The sequence below is a fragment of the Mirounga leonina genome, unplaced genomic scaffold (assembly GCF_011800145.1).
Source record: "Mirounga leonina isolate KUSES-001 unplaced genomic scaffold, KU_Mleo_1.0 Mir_94, whole genome shotgun sequence".
NCBI classification, from domain to species: domain Eukaryota; kingdom Metazoa; phylum Chordata; class Mammalia; order Carnivora; family Phocidae; genus Mirounga; species Mirounga leonina.
In genome coordinates, this window is record NW_023270855.1 from 28,397,490 (window position 1) to 28,418,953 (window position 21,464).

The following is a 21,464-nucleotide window of genomic DNA, read 5'->3' on the forward strand; positions in this document are numbered from 1 at the left end:
GTAATATAATATTTTTTATACTGGAAAGCATTTTATTGGTCACACTATTATATTTCTTTGCAATACAAATATGTACATAAGTTTAAATAACTTTTTGCCCACGACTCTAATGCTTTAAGTGCCAAAAATTTATTTGGGGTTGGGTGATATTATTAATAAATATTATTAATGCACAATTGTCCCAAACAACATAAACATATATTTTGATAATTATTAAATTTAAAAAATAAAAATTTTATTAGAAATATCTGGGTCTATTTTTTCTACAATTAGTCTGCATACTTTTTGGGGGGAACAAATATTATTTATTTCTAGAATGGGCCATGATTCAGCATAAATTCTCTTCCCATTTTTCATCTTATTGAAAATAAGATGAGTAGATGAGAACAGATGTTTTGTTATAGCAATGTCATGAATTTCTTTGAATTTCTTCTGAGTTATGTGTCCTGATCACATAGTGTTCTGTCATCAAAAAGTATTTTTTAATGGTCTATCAGCTGATGAGTAGATTAAGACTTTCAATTTTATTGAAATATAAAAATTGGGAATCTCCTTATATGCAAAAGAGTACATTACCCAGGCATTAGAATCACTCACTTTTGTCAACACCAACACCAATATTTCAAATGGTCCCTTTTTAATTAGCACCTGAAAGGTTTTGCCTCCTAGCAATGTACTGTGTGGTGATATTTGGGATGGAAAGAAGGATGATTTTCTTTTATAAAATGGGAGCAGGTAATTAAGAAAGAAGACAGCCAAGTATTTTCACATGCAGAGCATTCTCAGATAAATTTTAGGCAAGTGTACATGTGAAGGTTGAGAAATTTAAAATTTATTTCCTTAAAAATTACCCACACCCCTTGGGGTGCCTGGGTGGCTCAGTTGTTAAGCGTCTGCCTTCGGCTCAGGTCATGGTCCCAGGGTCCTGGGTTCGAGCCCCGCATCGGGCTCCTGCTCAATGGGAAGCCTGCTTCTCCTTCTCCCACTCCCCCTGCTTGTGTTCCCTCTCTCGCTGTCTTTCCCTCTGTCAAGTAAATAAATAAAAATCTTAAAAAAAACTTACCCACACCCCTGTGCCCCTCTGATAGTTGTTGTGCCCCTGTAGGGGTGTGTGTGTGTGTGTGTGTGAGTCCCCATCGGGATATTCTGGGCTATACTGGTTTCACCCATGTGAGTCCTTGGACCAGTGTGAAAGGAAAAAGAAAGTGGGAGGAGGCTCAGTGGTGGAAAGAGAGAGAGATTGAGAGAGACTGGTTGGGGTGGTGGTAGGGGAGCTCAGAGATGGAAACCTCTATGCCCAGTCTATCATATACTAACTGAACAATGCATTTCAAATAAGTGTAAGTCACACTCTCTACATAACCAGTGAGAAAAATGGTTGACTGGCTCCATAATGCTGGAATTATAAATAAATCTGCAGTAAGCCTCACTCGTCTTCCCTTGATCTCATGAGATTTCCAACCATTTATTTCAGAAGGGTTTCTAGCAAGTCTCATGATACTTTCCCAATTCAGGGGCACAAAAGAATGGCAGACATCATGCTTCTGCTTCAGATCCAAGAGATGTGGATGAAAAAGAATGTGATTAAAAAAAAAGAAAACAAACTAAAAACCTGCCCCGAGGGCTTGCCTAACTCCAAAACCACTCAAGCTGTGGGAAAGAAATCCCAGGGGACAGAAAGAGTTATTTCAAGAAGTGAGCCACTTACGATGAGTGGGCCCCGGTTGTTCTCCCGATACTTGTTCTGGAAGAAAATGTAAACGACGGTGGCGGCCAGGGAGTAGAGGAAGGCGAAGACAGCAACCGTGACGAAGAACTCAGCAGAAGATGAGGAGTCACCAGTCAGAGCCAGCTTCTGCCGCTCCTTCCCCTCGCAGGTGGGCACCTCAAAGGTCACCTGGTGCAACCTAAAGCGCCAGAGGGAAGGAGACTCTTTACAATGCAAAGGAGACCAAGCGAGGGGCCCTGAGCGGACATGTTCTAAAGCAAAGCAGGGGTGACTGGGGAGTTTTATGGCATGCTTCCGTGACAGTTCATTAAAGAAATTAGAGAGGTTACAGCTGGAAATGTGGAAGTAAATATTGCAGGGATACATCGTTCCACTGGGTTTCCCAATAGCTAGTCACTGGAACAGAGGGAGGAGTGGAGGGAGAGAGAACCTGAAATGTCGATAAATTACACTATCTGACATCCTCCTGCCCAAATTCCTCAGTGCTTTCTCACTGTGCTTGGACTCAAACTCTAACTCCTTAACATGACCCACCAGGTCTTACATCAGGTCCTTATGGCTCAGTCCTGGCTTATGGTCATTTCACTAACTGTTCTCTTTTCCTCAATCTGTCCCCTGACATTTTCCATAGTCTGGCTCTCTGTTGGTATTCTAAAGTCATCTCCTGGGAGAGCCTTTTCCTGACTATTAATCTAAAATAACTCCTTTCCCATAGACATTTTCTATCCCACCGCCCTGGTTAAAATCATTCATAGCACTCATCAATAGCCACACTATCTTGATGATGTTCTTAATCACTTCATGGAAAAGGCATGATGACCCCATCTTTTCACAAAGATTTCCATGATGATGGCATCTTGATTTTCTTCTTCTCTGTGTATCCTGAATGCCTGACACTTGTTAGGCACTTAGTACACAGGTCTTGGATAAATGAATGAACATTCTTGATTCTGTGAGGTGACAGATCGATACTAATTTGATTGAACTTTAGAACTTCTATTTTAGAGAGTAAGTTCTATCAGGAAAGCATTCAGGCTTAATATATTACCTAATAGAGAAAAATAAGATTTTGGGGGTAATACTTTCTGCCCAATAAGTGACATCTAAGGAAATGTGTTATATCCAGCATAGTAGCTCATGTTGTGAACTAGGTGGTAAACTATAATTTAATATAGGAGCCAAAGTTCTGCTTCATAAGAAATGACTAAACTATTCCTTGAGTATTAGGGAGGCACGTAATAGCCATAGCAGTTATATCAGCAAAGTACCACTTGGAAAATTATGAAAGCAACAATAATGATAAAGCCATTGATGAACTTGTAATTTCCCAATTAATACTAGAAAGTATTTTTCTTACTAAGCAAAACCAATCCCTTTAAAACAGATTTGTTGTGTACATAATCTTATACTTTATATAATAATATAATGATAAGATAGTAATAACAATAGCAACTAACATTGGAGCTTTTTTTTTTCCTGAAAATTTTATTTACTTATTTGAGAGAGAGAGAGTGAGCAGAGGGAGAGACTCTTCCAGCAGACTTCCCACTGAGCACAGAGTCTGATGTGGGGCTTGATCTCACAACCCATGAGATCATGACCTGAGCCAAAACCAAGAGTCAGATGCTCAACCAACTAAGCCACTCAGGCACCCCAACATTGGAGCATTTCTTGTGTGCCAGATATTGTGTTTTATATTCATTATTTAATGGAATGCCCATGGCAAATCTATGACACAGGCACTTTATTGCCCCCCTCCCCCTTTACAGAATAAGAAATGGTCTTAGAAAGATTAAGTAATTTGTCCTAAGCCACATAGCTAGTAAATTGGGCAGGGATTTAAATCGGTATCTGACTGCAGAGCTTGAGTTTTTAACTTCTACATTAACCTGTTTCTGTTAAGTGATGAGAATATTAAGTAGGATGAGTATTTTTTCCAAGTGAAGCTCATGGGCCACTAGCCTTGCAATCACCAGAGGACTTGTTAAAAGCATACATTCCAGGGCCTTGTCCTAGACCTACTCAACCAGAATCTCTAGGGACGTAGTTTCATTGACAACCAGTGCAGGGAAGTCCAGTCCCCCTGAGTTCCTTATTTCTCAGAAACCCAGTCTTTTTTTATTTATTGCTTGACTTAAGAGAGAGCTGTTTACACAGTCTACCTGATCGTGCTTGTATATACTGAGGCTCTTCCTGTTTTTTTTTTTTTTTTTTTTTTTTTAAGATTTTATTTATTTATTTGACAGAGAGAGACATAGCGAGAGCAGGAACATAAGCAGGGGGAGTGGGAGAGGGAGAAGCAGGCTTCTCGCAGAGCAGGGAGCCCGATGCAGGGCACAATCCCAGGACCATGGGATCATGACCTGAGCCGAAGGCAGACGCTTAACGACTGAGCCACCCAGGCGCCCGCTCCTCCTGTTTCTTATCAACCAGAAAGGTGTAGGGTTCGGTTCAGGAAAATAGAAGCATTCGTTATGGTTACATTGTAGAGTTCCTTCCCTCCCCTTGCCAGAGATATTAAAATGTTTCCCAATGGTTTGGTTTGTGGGAATGTTGAAAAATGAAACAGCTTTAAAAGGTAATCATGCCAATTATTCTCATACAGGTGATTTTCAGATAATGTACACCTTTTTCTCATTATTTTGTAATATGTCATTATTCCACAAATTTTTAGCAAGCAGCTAGTAGTTCATACAATGGTGAGATGCTGGGGTAGAGTAAGGAGTCTAGGATGGGCCCTGCCCATGTGGAACTTCAACAAGTGTAGAGGGAAAAGATAGGTTTTCTGAGAGGAGCCCGAGGCTAGTCTGGGGTGGGGTGGTCAAGGTAAGATTCCCTATGGAAGTGACTCTTAAGCTGCAGCTTGAAAAATGGGTAGAAGTTATCCAGATCGAAAGTTAAGAATGAAAACACAATGAAATATAACTATATATCCACTAGGCTATAATCAAAAAGAGTCTAAGACTGGAATAACAAGTGTTGGTAAGATTGGGTAAGAATAACAAGATAAAATTGGAATACAAGTTCTAATTAGACAGATTGGGACTTCCGTATATTGCTGGTGGAAATGTAAAATGGTGCAGCCACTTTGGAAAAGCAGTCTGGCAGTTTTTCAAATGGTTAAACATAGAGTTAGCATATGATCCAGCGATCCCACTTCTAGATACATACTCAAGAAAAATGGTAACATTTGTCTGTGCAAAAACTTGTATAGGAATGCTCATAACAGCACTATTCATAATAGCCAAAAAGTGAAAACAACTCAAATGTCTATTAACTGATAAATGGATAGATAAAATGTGGTGCATCCATACAATGGAATATCACCTATCCGTGAGAAAGAATGAAGTGCTGATGCACACTACAACACGGACGAACCTTGAGAACCTTCTGCTAAGTGAAAGAAGTCAGTCACAAAGGACCACACATTGTAGGATTCCATTTGTGTGAAATGTTCAGAAAAGGCCAATCTATGGAGACAAACAATAGGTTGGCATTTGCCTAGGGCTGGGGGTGGTGGTGATAGGGATAGGAGAATTGGGGAAGATGGCTAAGTGATGCAGGATTTCTTTTTTGGGCAATGAAAATGCTCTAGAATTGACTGGTGACTGATGCACAGCTCTGTGAATATACTGAAAACCATCAGGTGTACATTTTAAGTGAATGAATTGTACAGTATGTGGATTATATCTCAGTAAAGCTGTTAAAAAATAGGTAAGAAAGAGCATGTACAAAGATCCTGCATAGGCCAGGAGCACCACACATGGAAAGAGATGAAATATATCTTGGAAAATTGGAACATGGCAGGAAAAGAATGAGTGGTTTCAGATGAGATGAAGAAGTCCTCAGGGGCCCTCACTGCGGGGTATTGCGGGCCAGGTTATAAATTTGGGTCTTTATCTTAAGATGAAGTTTGGAAAGATTTTCTTATAGTAAACAACATATAAAACAAAAATAGGGGCGCCTGGGTGGCTCAGTCGGTTAAGCGTCTGCCTTTGGCTCAGGTCATGATCCCAGGGTCCTGGGATCGAGCCCCGCATCGGGCTCCCTGCTCCGCGGGAAGCCTGCTTCTCCCTCTCCCACTCCCCCTACTTGTGTTCCCTCTCTTGCTGTGTCTCTCTCTGTCAAATAAATAAATAAAATCTTAAAAAAACAAAACAAAACAAAAATAGCAGGCAGGGCCATGTCACCTGCTGCAACTATTTAGAGATATGCACACTTGCTTTCCAGATGCCAGGATCAGCAGTGCTTCCAAAACCCCAGTTCCCTCAGATGACATGCACAGATTGGGTCTGCAGTCTTTGTGTGTGGTGGGGGCGGCGGGGAGTGGGAGAATAAAAGAATTGGGTGTTGTTGTTTTTTTTTTCCTATGCAATCAGCTGACTATCAACATTTCCCCTATCACTAATTTATTATGTTGATTTACAGTAAATGTTAATTGTGGTTATCTGTACAAGGCACACATACACAAAAATCACTAACAAATCTGCTTATTAATGCCAGTGATTTACAGCTTGGTATTTAGCCCACCAGTCACACTGGGATGAAATCAAGAGAAAGGGGGGAAATGGAAGTGAGTTCCAAGCAAATGCCTATTCTGTGGAAGGGAGTAGGGATCATTTATAAAGAAAGAGTATGTCAGCTCAAAATAGTCTGAGTATAATAATTCATATGACTGAACATTTTTAAGGCTGTATGATAATATGTATTACTAAACACATATATTTTAACAGAGAGGTTCTTTTAAGCATCAGATACATATACATGCATAAATATGTATGGTTTGTTTTAGAGGGAGAGATTTTTTATAGTCAGCATGCATTTAGCAGCTGTAATAATTTTGGAAGCAAATATCACTCACTTAGAACCTAGACAAGGAAAAAAGTGTTCTGTACAGATACAGCATGTTGGTTGACAGAATCTGGAAGGCAGTGGGGCCACCTCTGATCTTGTGAGGAACTTGTCAGGGAGCAATTGCTGAGCCTGCAAAAGGGACCAAATGCAATTCTGTTGATTTTAAATGTATAATTCCCTTCTGGGTTGGCCTGACTCAATCAAGGGGTGATTGAATTTCACTGGATTTTACTGCATTGTGTCTACCAAAGAAAAGCCTCCATGTTAGAGTAGATTTTTTTAAAAAAATTACTAATGCATAAACACAGTCTTTTAAACATTTTACTGCTGCTTCCATGACATTAAAAGGGACTGCTGGGCACCCACACTTTTTAGTTCTGTTTGTGAGGCCTGGGAGAATATTAAGCAAGTTGGCATTGCTTTATTAATAAAAATGTTTATGATAACAAGCATTGACATTTTTCAATCTCCAAACATTGCACTAGCTTCTCTACAGACTTGCTCATAACACATTTCTTAGGTAGGTGCTATTTCTAGGACCATTATACAGATGGGGAGACTGAGGCTTGGCGTGCACAGTGAGCTTGCCTGAGGTCATGTGGCTAGTGGAGGGCAGGGACGAGTGTTGAATGCAAGCAGATTGGGTGGAGCCTACACTAGCAACTATTGTACATTCCTGTCGCTCTGCTTCAGAAGTTATAGCGTCAAATTCTCAGCTGAATGTCTGTATAAAAATGACCAGGCCATCTAATCTAATGGTGTGCAGATGGCTTATACTGAATAGGATTTCAAACAACATTCCTTGTGCTTCTACCTTGAAGTGTGTGAATCTGGCATTGTACAAGGCACCCAACAATAACAGAGTTGGATCCCTGCAGACCAGTCATTAAAAGCTTCCCATTTTCCAAATTTTGACCTGGGTTATTCTAACATTTGCCTCAGAAGCAAGGAGAGGGCAAATGAACCTGCATGTATCATGTACTGAAACTGTGATCGTTGTGGTGCCTGTGGTTCTTTATACAAAGTGAGATATTTAGAACAGGGAGGCACAGATTCATGTTTAGGTAACACTGTACCATTATGGGCATCTGGCAACGAGACTTTTGAAATTATTGACAATATCTTTCACCTGCTGTGGAAGAAAACAGGACTAAAGCTCCTAACAGAGCATCTGGGGGTGGCTCAGGGAGAGACAATAACGACATGTCCCAATGGTGGCAATCTCCCAGGAGCAAATGTAGGAAGTATTAAGGATGTTGGGGAGCAAACTGCTGTCACTGAATTTCTCATAACCAGACTTAAAGTGGCCAAGGGAAGATCAGAGGGCAACTGGCAAATTGCGGTGCTAAGCACGTTTCTCTCTACTTGATCATTTTCTACAGCCCCTGTTTGAATCCTTTTATCAGTTGATAGAGACTTTAATCCTCTTGTTCCATTTTTTTTCTCTCTTCCCAATATGAAATATTGGCATTTGTCTGGTTTTAGATTGACTTTTCTTTCCCTAGCCATATGTGTCTGTATAATAAATGTGTTTATGTGTGCATGTATGCATTCACACACACCTCTACTTGCTCAGCCTGTATGATTCACAGCATAAATCACGACAAAATCCTGGAAGTTTAGCAACACGTTCACACACTACATCTCATTTTTTCTCCCCAGAAAAGTTCTCCATTCTATAGATGAGGAAGTTGGAGCTCAGTTATCTTGAAAGAATCATCAAAGATCACCCACTTGGCACAGAGGAGAGGCAAACTTGGAAAACAGCTCTGAGTTGTTTTTTTCTTTTTTACTTATGCAAATTCCATCTCCTGGGTTTCCAAACTACGGAATTCTCCATTTTGCTCAAGTCTTTCTGTCACTCAAGAGGGATGTGTTGAGCTCCATGAGCCAGTCACTGGAAAAGCTAAGCAATGAGTCATGAGGAATGGGAATGGAGATTCTCTAGGAGGTTGAAAAGGACAAGCCCCTTGGTCTCTCATGTCCCTGGTTTTCTTACCGTACCTGAAACAGGGCATGTGGTGATGCTATATAAGAGACTGAGGACAATTCTACTACTACTGGATGGCAATCCCCAATGACGGTTATTAGTAGGCCAGGCACCATGCCAAATGCTTTCATGTTTTATCTCACCTGGACCTTCAAACTTGATGAAGTACGTACTATTTCTCTTATTTTAGGAGCAAGGAAAGTGGGGAGAAGAGAGGTTAAGTGACTTGTTGAAGTAAGGGCCTTGGAACAGAATCTATCTGACCTTAAAGCTCTTCCTCTTAAGCTCTCCTATGAAAAATATAGTGCTATTAATGTTTATTTTATCTATCACATATCTACTGACTTCTTACACCATTGCTGGCTTTTCTGACAGCCTTCCTGTGGCCAGCTCTCTCTCTTGCCACTTTCAGTTGTTTTTTTTTTCAACAGAAGAACGGTAGGATGAATGTATGGGGTCTGGGAACTTTTGTTCCACTCCTCCCCTGGCTCATGGATGATGATCTCAAACTGGTTCAAAAGATTCGCGTATTGATTAGAGTAAGGTTTTCCTTTATGCCACCAGCTCATCATGAGGCATATTTCTATACTATGGTCAAAATCTGGGGAGAATGGCATCACAGGGCTGCAGGTATAGGATCTATTTGGGGTGGAAAGGGCAGAAGATGGGGACTGAGAACAGTCTTGGGAAATATGCCCACTGCAGTGAGAACTGAGAGAAGGTCCCAATATGTGGACTTAGGTTGCTCAAGTCGGAAAGAAGTTTGAAGTCTTTAGCTTGCAAAGGAGAAGGGGGAGAGCTTGTCCGAGGTGTAGGACTCGCTGACCAGAAGCGTCAGTATATGCAGGATGCCTCTCTTAACTAAAAGGGTCATTACTAGACTCTATCCAACATCAAAGCCAGCAGAAATATAAAACAATCCAGTTCACAAACATCCTAAGAGTGTCTCAGGGATTCTAGTGATGCTGTTTGTTCCTAGAAAGGTCAGTGGACCTGCATCCTGTCTGCTAAGACCTAAGAGCTGATCCCCAGCTTCCTTATCTTCAGGTAAATGGCATTTTTAGGCAGCCAGCATCAGTTTCCAGACATCTTTGTCCTAACCTTAGTTGAATCAAGAGCAGCTTCATCTCTTGCAACAACAGCATATATTCACTAAAAATGTTTTCTTAAAAGACAAAAACAAAGTGAAAGACAAAATGCTGTACTTCTGCTCTTAAACACAATAAGGGCATTTCTCCTTGATGTGATTATGTATTAAATGTATTAAAGCTTATTGTCTCCATAGGAGGAACTTTCCATTACTTTCTGTGCTCTCCACTTTATCATTAGAGAGGATAATTTTTTGAAGGAGAGCAATAATAACTACTGAGCACAGGGAACTGAACTAGACACTGGAAGATGCAATCAAGTTTACTGCAAACAATACGTTTTTCTACACAATTTTATTGTGCTTGCACACACAAGGACATGGCTGGAAAGTGACTGCCCGCTCCGTGCACCCTGTGGCTTTCATTTCCATAGGCCATAAAGAAACTTACCCAATTTATTGGAAGTGTATTATGCTAAGAAGGATCTTTTCAAATTTAATTCCCCTCCCCCCACAAGTTTGTGTTTATACCAACATTTCAAAATAAAAAGTTAGACTACAAGGTGATTAAAAAGACATGGACTTGTAGAGGCCAGGGCATGTCCTAGAGTGGGGCCCAGAGAAGGAAAACTCTGTAAAACCCATTATAATGGCTTGCAAAGAGGCACTGCCATTATCATGAAGCCATGACTTATTAATTTTGGTTTCTTCAAATAAAATTTGAGTCATTGAGAACTTAGACTGCCTCTACATTGTCAAATTAAAATAGATAATGAGGTCATTATCTGTATATTGCAGAGAAAATCCTTTTTTTCCTATCTTGTTTGTCTTCCCTGAACTGTGGTACTGGACTCAAGTGAATTATGAAACAAAAATCGTCCCAGAGTTTTCTTTTTTAAACTTGAATATCTAGATAACTGCCTACCTGTCCATTTTATTATTTGATTAGTATAGAAATGTTTCATGAATAAGCAATGTAAACGATTTGACTAAAAGCTAATTATTAACAAACATAGCATGGGAGAGGGCAGCAGAAGTCTGATCTTACTTTTTGTTTAAATTTAGGTGAAATTTATTTGATTCATTAATTCAGTCAAAATATACTATTTAAAAAATGTAGCCAATATAGACATGTTTATAGGAAGAAAATGTAAGTTTCTTCATAATTCCATCCTCAATATTAACAACTTTCAAAAATGAAAATCAAATAGGGTTTTTAACCTGCTGTTTATTACTTAATAGTATGACTGATACATACCTTTTTTTTAAAAAAGAAGAAGATCTACCTTATTCTTTTTAACAGTCATATAATATATGCACAAGATAGACAAATTACAGTGCCAGAATGCTCTACATATTTACATTGCAGTTTTACAATAATTTTTTAAATGGTCCCCCACAGGTGGACATTTTGACTGTTTCCAATCTTTAAGTGTTAAAACAATGCCTTGAACATGTGTTTTTGGATATTTGTACAATAACTTTCTTTGGATAAATTGTATGATAACTTTCTTTGGATAAATTTCTATAAGCAGAAGTGCTGGGTAAAGGAGTATATTAGGGTTCTCTAGAGAAACAGAAATAATAAGATACATATTTTAATGAATATAAGGAATTTATTTTAAAGGATTAGCTCATATGATTGTAGGTGCCAGCAAGTCTAAAATGCATAGGGCAGGCTGGTAGGCAAAGGAGTCAGGCAAGAGCTGATGCTACAGTCTTGAGTCCAAAGCCAAGAAAACCAGAGTTTCTGCATTGCTGTCTGGAGATAGAATTGCTTTCTTTACAGGAGACCTCAGTCTTTGCTTGTGAGACCTTCATCTAATTGGATGGGGTCACTCATATCCTGGAAATACTGCTTTATTTAAAGTCAACTGATTGTAAATGTCAATCACATCTTAAAAAACACTATTATAGCAACATCTAGACTAGTGTTTGGTCAAAAAACCTGTCACCATAGTCTAGCTAAGTAATTACATAAAGTTAACCACCACAACAACCAATAAAGTGTGGTACATCCATACAGTAGAATAGTACTTAGCAATAAAAAGGAATGGAATATTGATACATAAAACATAGGTAAATCTCAAGATAATTATGCTGAGTAAAAAAAAAAAAGTCAGATTAAAAAAAAGAATAATTACTACAAAATCCAATTCATAGAAAGTCTAAAAAAATGCAACTATTCTTTAGTGATATTAAGCAGATGGATGTTGCCTTGAGATGGGATGAGAGGCAGGAAGGAGGAATCATCAAGGGGTAGGAGAAAACTTGTGGGCAGTACCTATGTTTATTATTTTGATTGTGGTGATCATTATACAGGTATAGACATTTGTCAAAGCTTACCAAATTGTGAGCTTTAGATATGTACAATTATACCTCAATAAATATTTGTTTATACTTTAAAAAAATTAACATCACAAGGGGTATATATTATAAGGACTTTGATAAGTATTGCCCAAAGCCCCCGCTGAAAGGTTGTAGGAATTTGCATTCCCTTGAAGAATGTACTAGGGTTGTCCCTTTTGTTTACTGTTTCTCCCTTTAAAAAAGCTTTTATTATAGAAAATTTCAAGCCTACATGAAGTAGAGACTATCATACCATCACCTCCCATGTTTCTGTTCCCCATGATCAACTGTCACCAAATCATGGCCAATCTTCTTTCAGGTCAACTACCACCGGGTGCCTCCGACCACCACCCGTCCACCACCAATAGATTATTTGGAAATGAATTCCCGACATCATATAATTTCTTCTGTAAATATTCAGTATGCATTTTTAAAAGATCAGAATTCTTAAAAACATAACCACAACACTACTAAATTCACACCTTAAAAATAGTTAATTCTTTATATCATCAATTATCTGTCCAATGTTCAAATTGTCTCACATGTTTTTAAGTTGGTTTATTTGAATCAGGACCCATGGGATGCCCGGGTGGCTCAGTTGGTTAAGTCTGCCTTCAGCTGAAGTCATGATCCCAGGGTCCTGGGAACAAGTCCTGCATTGGGCTCCCTGCTCAGTGGGGAGCCTGCTTCTCCCTCTACCTGCTGCTCCCCCTGCTTGTGCTCTCTAAATAAGATCTTTAAAAAAAAAAAAAAAACTTGAATCAGGACCCAGAGAAGTTAGTACATTACGTTTGGTTGATATGTCCCTCCGGTCTCTTTTATTTATTTATATTTTTGAAGATTTTATTTATTTATTTGACAGAGAGAGGGAGAGAGACAGTGAAAGGGGGAACACAAGCAGGGGCAGAAGCAGAGGGAGAAGCAGGCTTCCTGCGGAGCAGGCAGCCCGATGCAGCGCTCGATCCCAGGACCCCGGGATCATGACCTGAGCCAAAGGCAGATGCTTAACGACTGAGCCACCCAGGAGCCATACATATGGTCTCTTTTAACCTACAGACTCTTCCTTCCTCTTTTTTTCCCTTTCAATATGTGCAATATGAATATGCAGAAGGAATCAGGCCCTGTACAGCCCCCTCACTTCTGTTAAACATCAGATTCAAGGATAAGGCTGATGTTCCTATATGCTTTGCACCCGTTCCAGGTGGGAGATGAGGAGATAGAGAGGTATGTGAACAAAAGCAGTGATTCCTAGCATTTTAGAATTTTGGGATATGTACAACTTTCAGGAGAAATTCGGTACCAGAGGGAGCTATCAATTTTTTATTTAGCTAGATGAGGACATTCAAAACAAAAATTAAAATTGAGAACAGTAATTATCATTTATTATCATCAAAATTTCATAAAGTAAAAGCTATATGACTACCCCGAAAGCAGAAGGGGAAACTTACAGGATGAGAGCCAGTCATTTCAAATAGAACAATTCCCAGAGTGTAGAGCCTGCAGAATAGAATCTGGGAACTATTAAATTGAGAGGACTTAGATTTTTGAGCCGATATATGCACCAATTTTCTGTATAACCTTAAGTAAGACCATTCTCTGGGTCCAGTGTTCTCAAATTTAAAATGAGTGGCTGATTGAAGGGTGTCTACGGATTTCTATGGATGAGCTTCAGGGGTTCATGACAAACCTCAGATAGCTTCATAATCATAAAAACTCATCTATCTGGGTCATGTTTCATAACTTTATCATATTCTTAGTAGGTCTAACTTCAAAAAGGCTAAGATTTACCAAACTTGATGACTTTGGTGACCTAGTGGAAATAACATGTGAGTTCTAAAGATTTCATTCTAGGCTATTTCATGGGTCTACATTTTGCCTGACACAGATGGTCCTCCACCCTATCCATTGTTTACCTCATCTAAACTTATACCTGGGGGCAACGTGCAGAAGAATATTAGAATTTTAGTCCATTCAATGAGATGTGACTTCCAATACACCTACAGCCCTAGCATACCTTCTATTTGTCTCCATTTGGGGCCCAGTGCAGCACCACCTTTTTACTTATTTTTCCACTAATTGGAAGACAAGATAAAGTAGCTCCACCAACTATCAGCTATGTGATATTGGACAAATCTTGCACCCTTTTTGAGCCTCAGCTTTCTCATCACCTATTCCTCATAGGGGTCTGTAAGGCTCAACTAAGATAATGGAATACATTGCATTTATTGTAGATTTTGCACATATTTAGCAACTACACTCACTATTCTTTGTTGTGCAAAGAGCTTCCAAAGTTCATAACTCAAGGTCTAAGTCTAATTACTAAAGTTGACTTTAAAAATCCAAAATGCTTTCAAAAAGTAGATTTCAAAGACCTGGAAACATGGCATGTTCTATAACTATTTTGCTTTGTCAAAAAGCCACCCTATCAAGTCGTCATTTGGTCATCTGTTGTTGCTTGCTGTCATTTCATTCTGTACATAATAACTGGCCTCGTTGAATGTTCAGGATAGGGAACCTAGCAGAACCATTGCTGGGTGGGAAATTCAATATATCTGCCAGATTATAATGAAATAAACAGTAATTGCTCATACATATAGAACAAAATGCAATCTCCTTTAAACTACCAAAAAGATATTGCCCTGTCAAGTGGCTATGGAACTGTACATTTCCAATTCTTCAGTTATTAATATCACCATAAATACACAAATCCTTTTTGGAAAAAAAATGTCTAAAACACAAGTCAACACTGTTCATTTTAGTTAACTAGAAACAGTTTATTTTACATATTTATCAGCTCAGGATGGAAAGAGTGTCCTTTATTATCAGCAAATATAATGTCATCCATGTTTCTGGTGCTTTTCCAGCAACCAGGGGATTAATCATACTATTTTCAAGTTGCAGTTGGAACATGACAGGTAGGAATTCATTTTCCGTACCACAACCAGAAATCTTTTAAAAACATAAATCAGAGCATGTCACTCCCCTGCATAAAATTCTCCTCCAGTGCTACCCCTTGTAATGAAAGCTATATTCAAACCCCTGACCAGGGCCCACAAGGACTGACATCACCTGGATCTCGCCCACTTGTTTGCTATCATCATGCAATCTTGCTTCTTTTTCTTCCTAGAGCACTTTCCCTACCCAAGTCCTTGGGCCTTTGAATTAATCTCAAATTGCCCACTGTCAGCTTCATCTCTTCATTCAGGTCTCAGCTCAAATGCAACCACCTCTGAGGGGCATCCCCTGACCACCTAATCTGAAAAGGGTGTTCCATCCATCATTATTGATCACACTATCCCATTTTACTGCTTTTATTTTTTTTATTTTATTTTTTATTTTTATTTATTTTATTATGTTATGTTAGTCACCATACAGTACATCATTAGCTTTTGATGCAGTATTCCATGATTCATTGTTTGCGTATAACACCCAGTGCTCCATGCAGTACATGCCCTCCTTAATAGCCATCACTCTTATCATCTAAATGGCTGAAGTTATCCTGCTTATTTGTGTCTCTCCTGCTAGAATATAAGTAGCAGGAAGGCAAGGATCCTGTTTATTCTGTCTACCTCTCTATAACTGAATGCCAGGTTGTATCTGGTTCAGGATAAATAGTTAGCACGTATTTGCTACATAAAGAAGAAAGGGAGGGAGGGAAGAAAAAAAGGATAGGAAGAGATAGGACAGATCTCATTAAAGTCTGAGACCAGATATTTGTCTGGAAGCTGATTCTGCTCCTACCTCATAGAACTGTAGACACAGATGCCTCAGCTGTTCTACTAGAGGAAGCAGGACTCAGAGAGGTGAAGGCACTTAATCAAAATCACATAGTGAAAGAATCACAACTTAAGCTTTCTGCTCCTAGATCAGTAGACCTTCTACTATCCTGCAATTCCCATGGAAAAGAGACTCTCCAGTGGCCCAGAGAGGTCGTCTGGAGGTTGGAAGGAACATAGGATCTAGAAGTCAAAAATGGAAGCCAACTCACAGGCTTCTGGGGCCTGCTGGAGAAGCTCAACAGAGCCCTCCCCTCCAGACCTTCTCAGGTCTTTCTCATAGACCCTGCGGTCTAAGGCATACCTGTGCAGCTATGTGCTGGCTTTGCCCCATTATCAGGACCAGGCTTCAGTATGATGCTTCTAGCTGATGCCTCATTCATTCATCCATCTTCCATAAGCACTGTGCTAGGGATGATGCATATCAGAGGAACCAGTATGGAGATGGTTTCTGCTTTCAGGGTGTTTGTTCTCATAAAAAGCACACAACTGAACAATCTGTTTCTATAAGTGGCAGTGAGGGTTAAGACCAGGGATATACAGGGGCCCTAAGCTAGTCTAGGGGACCAGAGAAGGCTTTTTGGGGGAGATGATGTTTAAATGAGGCTGGAGAAGGCAGGTTGGCTAGAGAGCTAGAAAAGTGAGGGCTCCATGCCTGGAGGTGAGAAAGTGTCATTATGAGGAACTATTTTCTGTCATTAATGATAATAGTTAAAAATAACAGCTAGTAGGTATTGATCCCTGTCTCTGTGCTAACCATTGAACTATGTGCTTTACATGCTATCTTTCCTTTACTCTTTACCAGAGCTGTGAGAGGTATAATCATTATTATCCCTACCCTATTGATGGGGAGACGAGGCTGAGCATATAGGAAGTCAATCAACTACAACTGGTCTGTCCAGAGGGATTCTCATTGCACAGTGGTGTATTCTTCCTTTTGCCTCCCAACAAATGCTTTATGCATCTCTGGCAGACTAGATGTTTCCTCAGCCTTTCTCAGGGGCTCATCTATGTAAGTTCCATATATGCCCACAGAGGAAAGGAGCTATGCAAATTTTTCAGAATGGTTGATAGGAAAAACTAGTTTGTTAAAAATTAATTGGCTGAAAAATCAATTGGCCAAATAATCAATTAAACTGAAACTGTCAAGGAGGTTTTACTCCAGCTGTTTTGCTACCATGTCTTAAGTTGAAGATGTTCCTTAATTTGAAGGCTGGTAAAAATGTAGATGAGTGTGTGTATGTGTGTATGTGTGTGTGAGTGTGTGTGTTGGGAGTGTGGTAGAGGGCTTGGCCCTGTGCAGCTAATACCATGAAAATATTTTCGAAGAGAAAAATCTATCTTTCAGCAGAATGATAATTTGGAAAATTGGCTCTAGGGAAATGGTTTTCTTGCATATTTGGTTTTAGTTGGGAATTAACCTTGGGACCCTCAGGGCCACCTGGAACAAAATTCTTTGGGAATGACTTGGTAACTTTGAAGCCAATGCCATCTTCACTTTGTCTGCCCTACTGAAGCTAGTATTGAGAATGAGATTTAATCCTTCAAGCTGTCTAGGAAAAGGAAAGAGATGGCTTCCTTCCCTCACCTGTTGGAGTCTATACACATGTTTGTGGTCTCAGTAAATCCTCCATTGTGTCAGCTCAACCTCTTCCTGCTTATCCAAGCCAGTCTCCTGGACTTCTGCCTCTGATAAATCACCCTGGTTCAGGCAAATCTTAAATGAAAGGCAGTTCCATACAAGGTTTAGCAAGGATTTGATTGGAAAGACACCAATCTATTCATAGAAGGGTCAAAAAGGTCTTAAACAGAAAAATGGTATTTAATCACTGGGAAGATCTACAAAACAAAAATAAAAACCCTTCTATGATTACAGTTCCTCTTGATTCATGAAATATTTGAAAGGAAGAGAACAGAAGCTCAATCTAGCTTCCTCTCCTGATAATTAAAAATCAAGGTCTAAACCATGTGGACATATGCTACAAATAAGTCTTACAAGTAATTTTATATGCCGTATTTTTGTTTAGCTTCTTAGAAATAATGTTTCTGAAAACTCTAGATCAGAATTCCTCAAACTGTGGTTCAGAGAGTCCTGAGGACATCTGAAGCCCTTGCAGGGGGGCCCACAAGAGAAACACTATTTTCAAACCAAAACACTAAGATGCTATTTGTCACACTCATTCTTTCACAAGTGTACAGTGGAGTTTCCCAGAAGCGACATGTTGTTGTGGGGTGTAGTCTTTGTTCTGATGGCTAATGGAATGGCTACTTGCACATTCTTATATTTTACAAATTTCTGTTTTTATTTCTAATATGGTAAATATTCATAGATATAATCCACACAAATAAGAAGCTCTTTGTAGTCCTCAATCATGCTTAACACGGTCATGCATGGCCTGATTCACCATTTTACACAGGCAGTGCTTTCATTCAACAGATATTTATTGGGTAGCTATTGCATGCAACTCATCCTTAGCAAAACCTGAATAAGGGCTCATGTCTGAACTGCAGATGGCACTACGTAGATATTCTCTAACCAGCTGACTGTCTATGCATGATCCAGAAAGGAGAAGCCTTTATCAGGTTATGAATGTTCCCTGGTCTTTGACATTTCACTTCTCAAGGTCTCTCAGACTAGAGGCAGGACAAGAGTGGTCAGACTTAGATGGTCTATTGTAATGATTATCCACTATAAACACTACCTCTCCGTCCTTTATCTCATCCCTAAAAGGGAGTCACATACTGAGGCCTACAGGTGGGGACATTTGCAACAGGGGGGGACATTTGCAACAGGGGGAGCAAGTGTTGTCTGGGTATCCCCGTGCAGTGGACATCTGATATTTTTGCTTACTTGGCACCTGTTTTTCCTTTTCTGAATAGTTCCTTGATTTTCAGGTTTGTGCTTCAGATCTAGACATAATGAATTGTTATGTTTCATCTCCTGGGCTTAAAAATCGAACATAGGCATACTGGATCCTACTCCAGGATAAAGAGGCCAATACAGAAGAAAACATGTGGAGAAAGAGACAAAGAGAGTCTAGCTCTTTATTGTGTTCCTAGCACCTAGCACAGTGCCTGCACATTGCGGGTGCTCAAAAGTATTTATTGATTCAATTGACTTTAATCTAGCTGCTTTACAAGTGACTGGAGCATCTCAGAAGCAGAGCCCCACTTCATTCTTTATCTTGAACAAGCAACAGCTACAGAATATGCCCACTGGCCTATCAAAGTTTGATAAAATCAATTTCTTCTTCTCTCTTCTATTTACCCTCCCTCTTTACTGCTACCTCATACCATTTCTCTAGTTTTTTATTTTCATTCCAAGTACCCTCTTGAGAAGGTAGTTATTTTATATCAGGACACTGGATATGCTGCTTGATTCAAAAGCATGCTTTTCTGAAAGTATTTTTATCTTTGCATTTCTATGTTTAGCTTCTCTTGGCTCCTAAATCTTGTGAAAGAAATTTTAAATTTGGCCAACCTATGCCAACATTCAGTGTCTGGATCTGGAGCCAAAAAACATGAACCAAAGTAGATTAGGAGAATGAGTGAGAAGAGAGAGAGTTTTATAAAAGGAGGATTACAATTAGCAGGATTTAGTACTCAATAGGTTTGGCTCTTTCAATCAAAGAAAAACTAACCTATTCAAATTTCCATCTGAAATTTACACAGCTATTTCAGAATCCCACTTATGTAAAGATTCAGTGGATCTGATGGCCTGTAGATGAATCAGGTCAGTAGAAAGGATTCATGCATCCTGGTGTCCTGCAGATTGACTAGGAGAATAGATTGCAACCCTGCATCTTTGGTTGGTCAAGTTTTATAAGAAGCTATGTTAAGAAGAGTTCAAGGGGGCACCTGGGTGGCTCAGTTGTGAAGCATCTGCCTTCAGCTCAGGTCATGATCTCAGGGTCCTGGGATCGAGCCCCACATCGGGCTTCTTGCTCCGTGGGAAGCCTGCTTCTCCCTCTCCCATTCCCCCTGCTTATGTTCCCTCTCTCGCTGTGTCTCTGTCAAATAAATAAATAAAATATTAAAAAAAAAAAAAAGAAGAGTTCAATTAGCCAATCTCCTTTTCTTCTTCCATGTGCAATCAAGGGGGTTTCTTCTAGAAAAATTTGAGATAAGATGTAGCTCTTGTTTACTGTCAGGTTGACCCCAAGAATTAAAAAAAAATATTGGCAGGACACTGTCCATTCCTCAAATCTGCTTGCCTCTGCTTGGCTTTAATCTTGCTCTACATGGTTGGGCAAGATGACAGCCTCACACTCATACCTTACCTGCTCAGTATCCCTGATCGTCAGAAGCCAACTCCCAGGTTCAATAGCAAAATCCAAATAAGGTCACTGAGTCCATATCTAAACCAATTACTGAGGCCAAGGGGATGGGTGCTGTAATTGGTCAGGCTGTCGTCAGGTGCTTAGGGTGTGTGTGCATGTATGTGAGTATGTGCATGCTCATGTGTGAGTGCATATGGAATCATGTAGGGTGTAAGAGGAGATGGCGCTCCACACAAACATCACTGAATGGATTCTTCATCGAAAGGATTCCAGTACTAGAAAACAGAAACAACATGGATCTACCATGTAGGTCTCTTCCCTAGAAGATCATGTCTGTTTCTCATTTTTCTAATCTTTGTATCTCCCATGCCAAGTATGACACAGAGGCTCAATACATATATGTTGAATGAACAAACATAGAGTTATATGCAGTAATATATATGCCTATCCTTATAACAAGGACCAACTCTGTGTACACTCTAATGTGGTATTTTGCTAAATTCATGTCCATTATGTTACAGCCCCCTTCCACCTTCTTCTTTCCCCACCTTATCATGCACAGGCTCATTTCTTTTTCTGCACTTTTCTACTTAATTAATCTTAAAGTATTACTCAGGTGTATTTCTTCCATGAAGGCTTCCCCGAGGATTACATGCCTCAGTACTTTCCCCATCTTTGAGTTACTATTGCCCTGGTTTTCTGTGCCTTGTGCTTCATGAGTAAAGTGTTGTTTAGAGCAGGGCCCTTTAATCAGACTGCTCACATTCAAATCTCCACCAGTTACGGGCTTTGTCACCTTGGCAAACTTCTTAATTTCCTTGTCTGTAGAGGATGATAGTTACAGTATCTCCCTCACAGGGTTGTTGCAAAGATTAAATAATATGATAGCCATAAAAGGCTTAGCATTGTGCCTGGCACAAAGTGATCAGTGAATATTGACTATGGTTATATCTGATGGAATAAAGAGCTGTGCTCCTGTAGCAGACACAGGTGATGCCCTGCACTTTGTTTCCTTGGCCCACCTGACTTTAGGCAGCTGTTGCAGATGTTGATAAACCTCCCACCTTACCTCTCCTCTCTGAGGGCCTTTGGTCCAAGGAAGCCTTTTCTGTGGCAATTAGGCACAGATGGAGTGTATGGGAGTTAACCACTTGGATGTAGCCTTCAAACACTGGAGGATGAAAGTCAGTAGGTAAATGCTGCAGTCTCCCTGCTCTCTGGTCTTAGGATTCTTGGGTGTATTCCCCACAGTTTCTCAGAGGATCCCCAGCAGGACTGAGTCTCACTTGCCCATAGTGGCTGGATTTCCTTCTTTTCTTTTTTCTTTCTTTTCTTTCTTTCTTTCTTTCTTCCTTTCTTTCTTTCTTTCTTTCTTTCTTTCTTTCTTTCTTTCTTTCTT

The 21,464-nt window shown here is 39.7% G+C and overlaps 1 protein-coding gene across 1 annotated transcript in view; it reads right to left on the reverse strand.

Annotated features, from left to right (window-relative positions):
* The window catches only part of SYNPR (synaptoporin), a 114,571-nt gene that overhangs the window by 43,822 nt on the left and 49,285 nt on the right, over nt 1-21,464 (reverse strand). Inside the window, exon 3 of the mRNA XM_034997421.1 lies at nt 1,709-1,907. Within this exon, the coding sequence (XP_034853312.1) occupies nt 1,709-1,907 (199 nt within the window). The remainder of the gene's footprint in view (nt 1-1,708; nt 1,908-21,464) is intronic.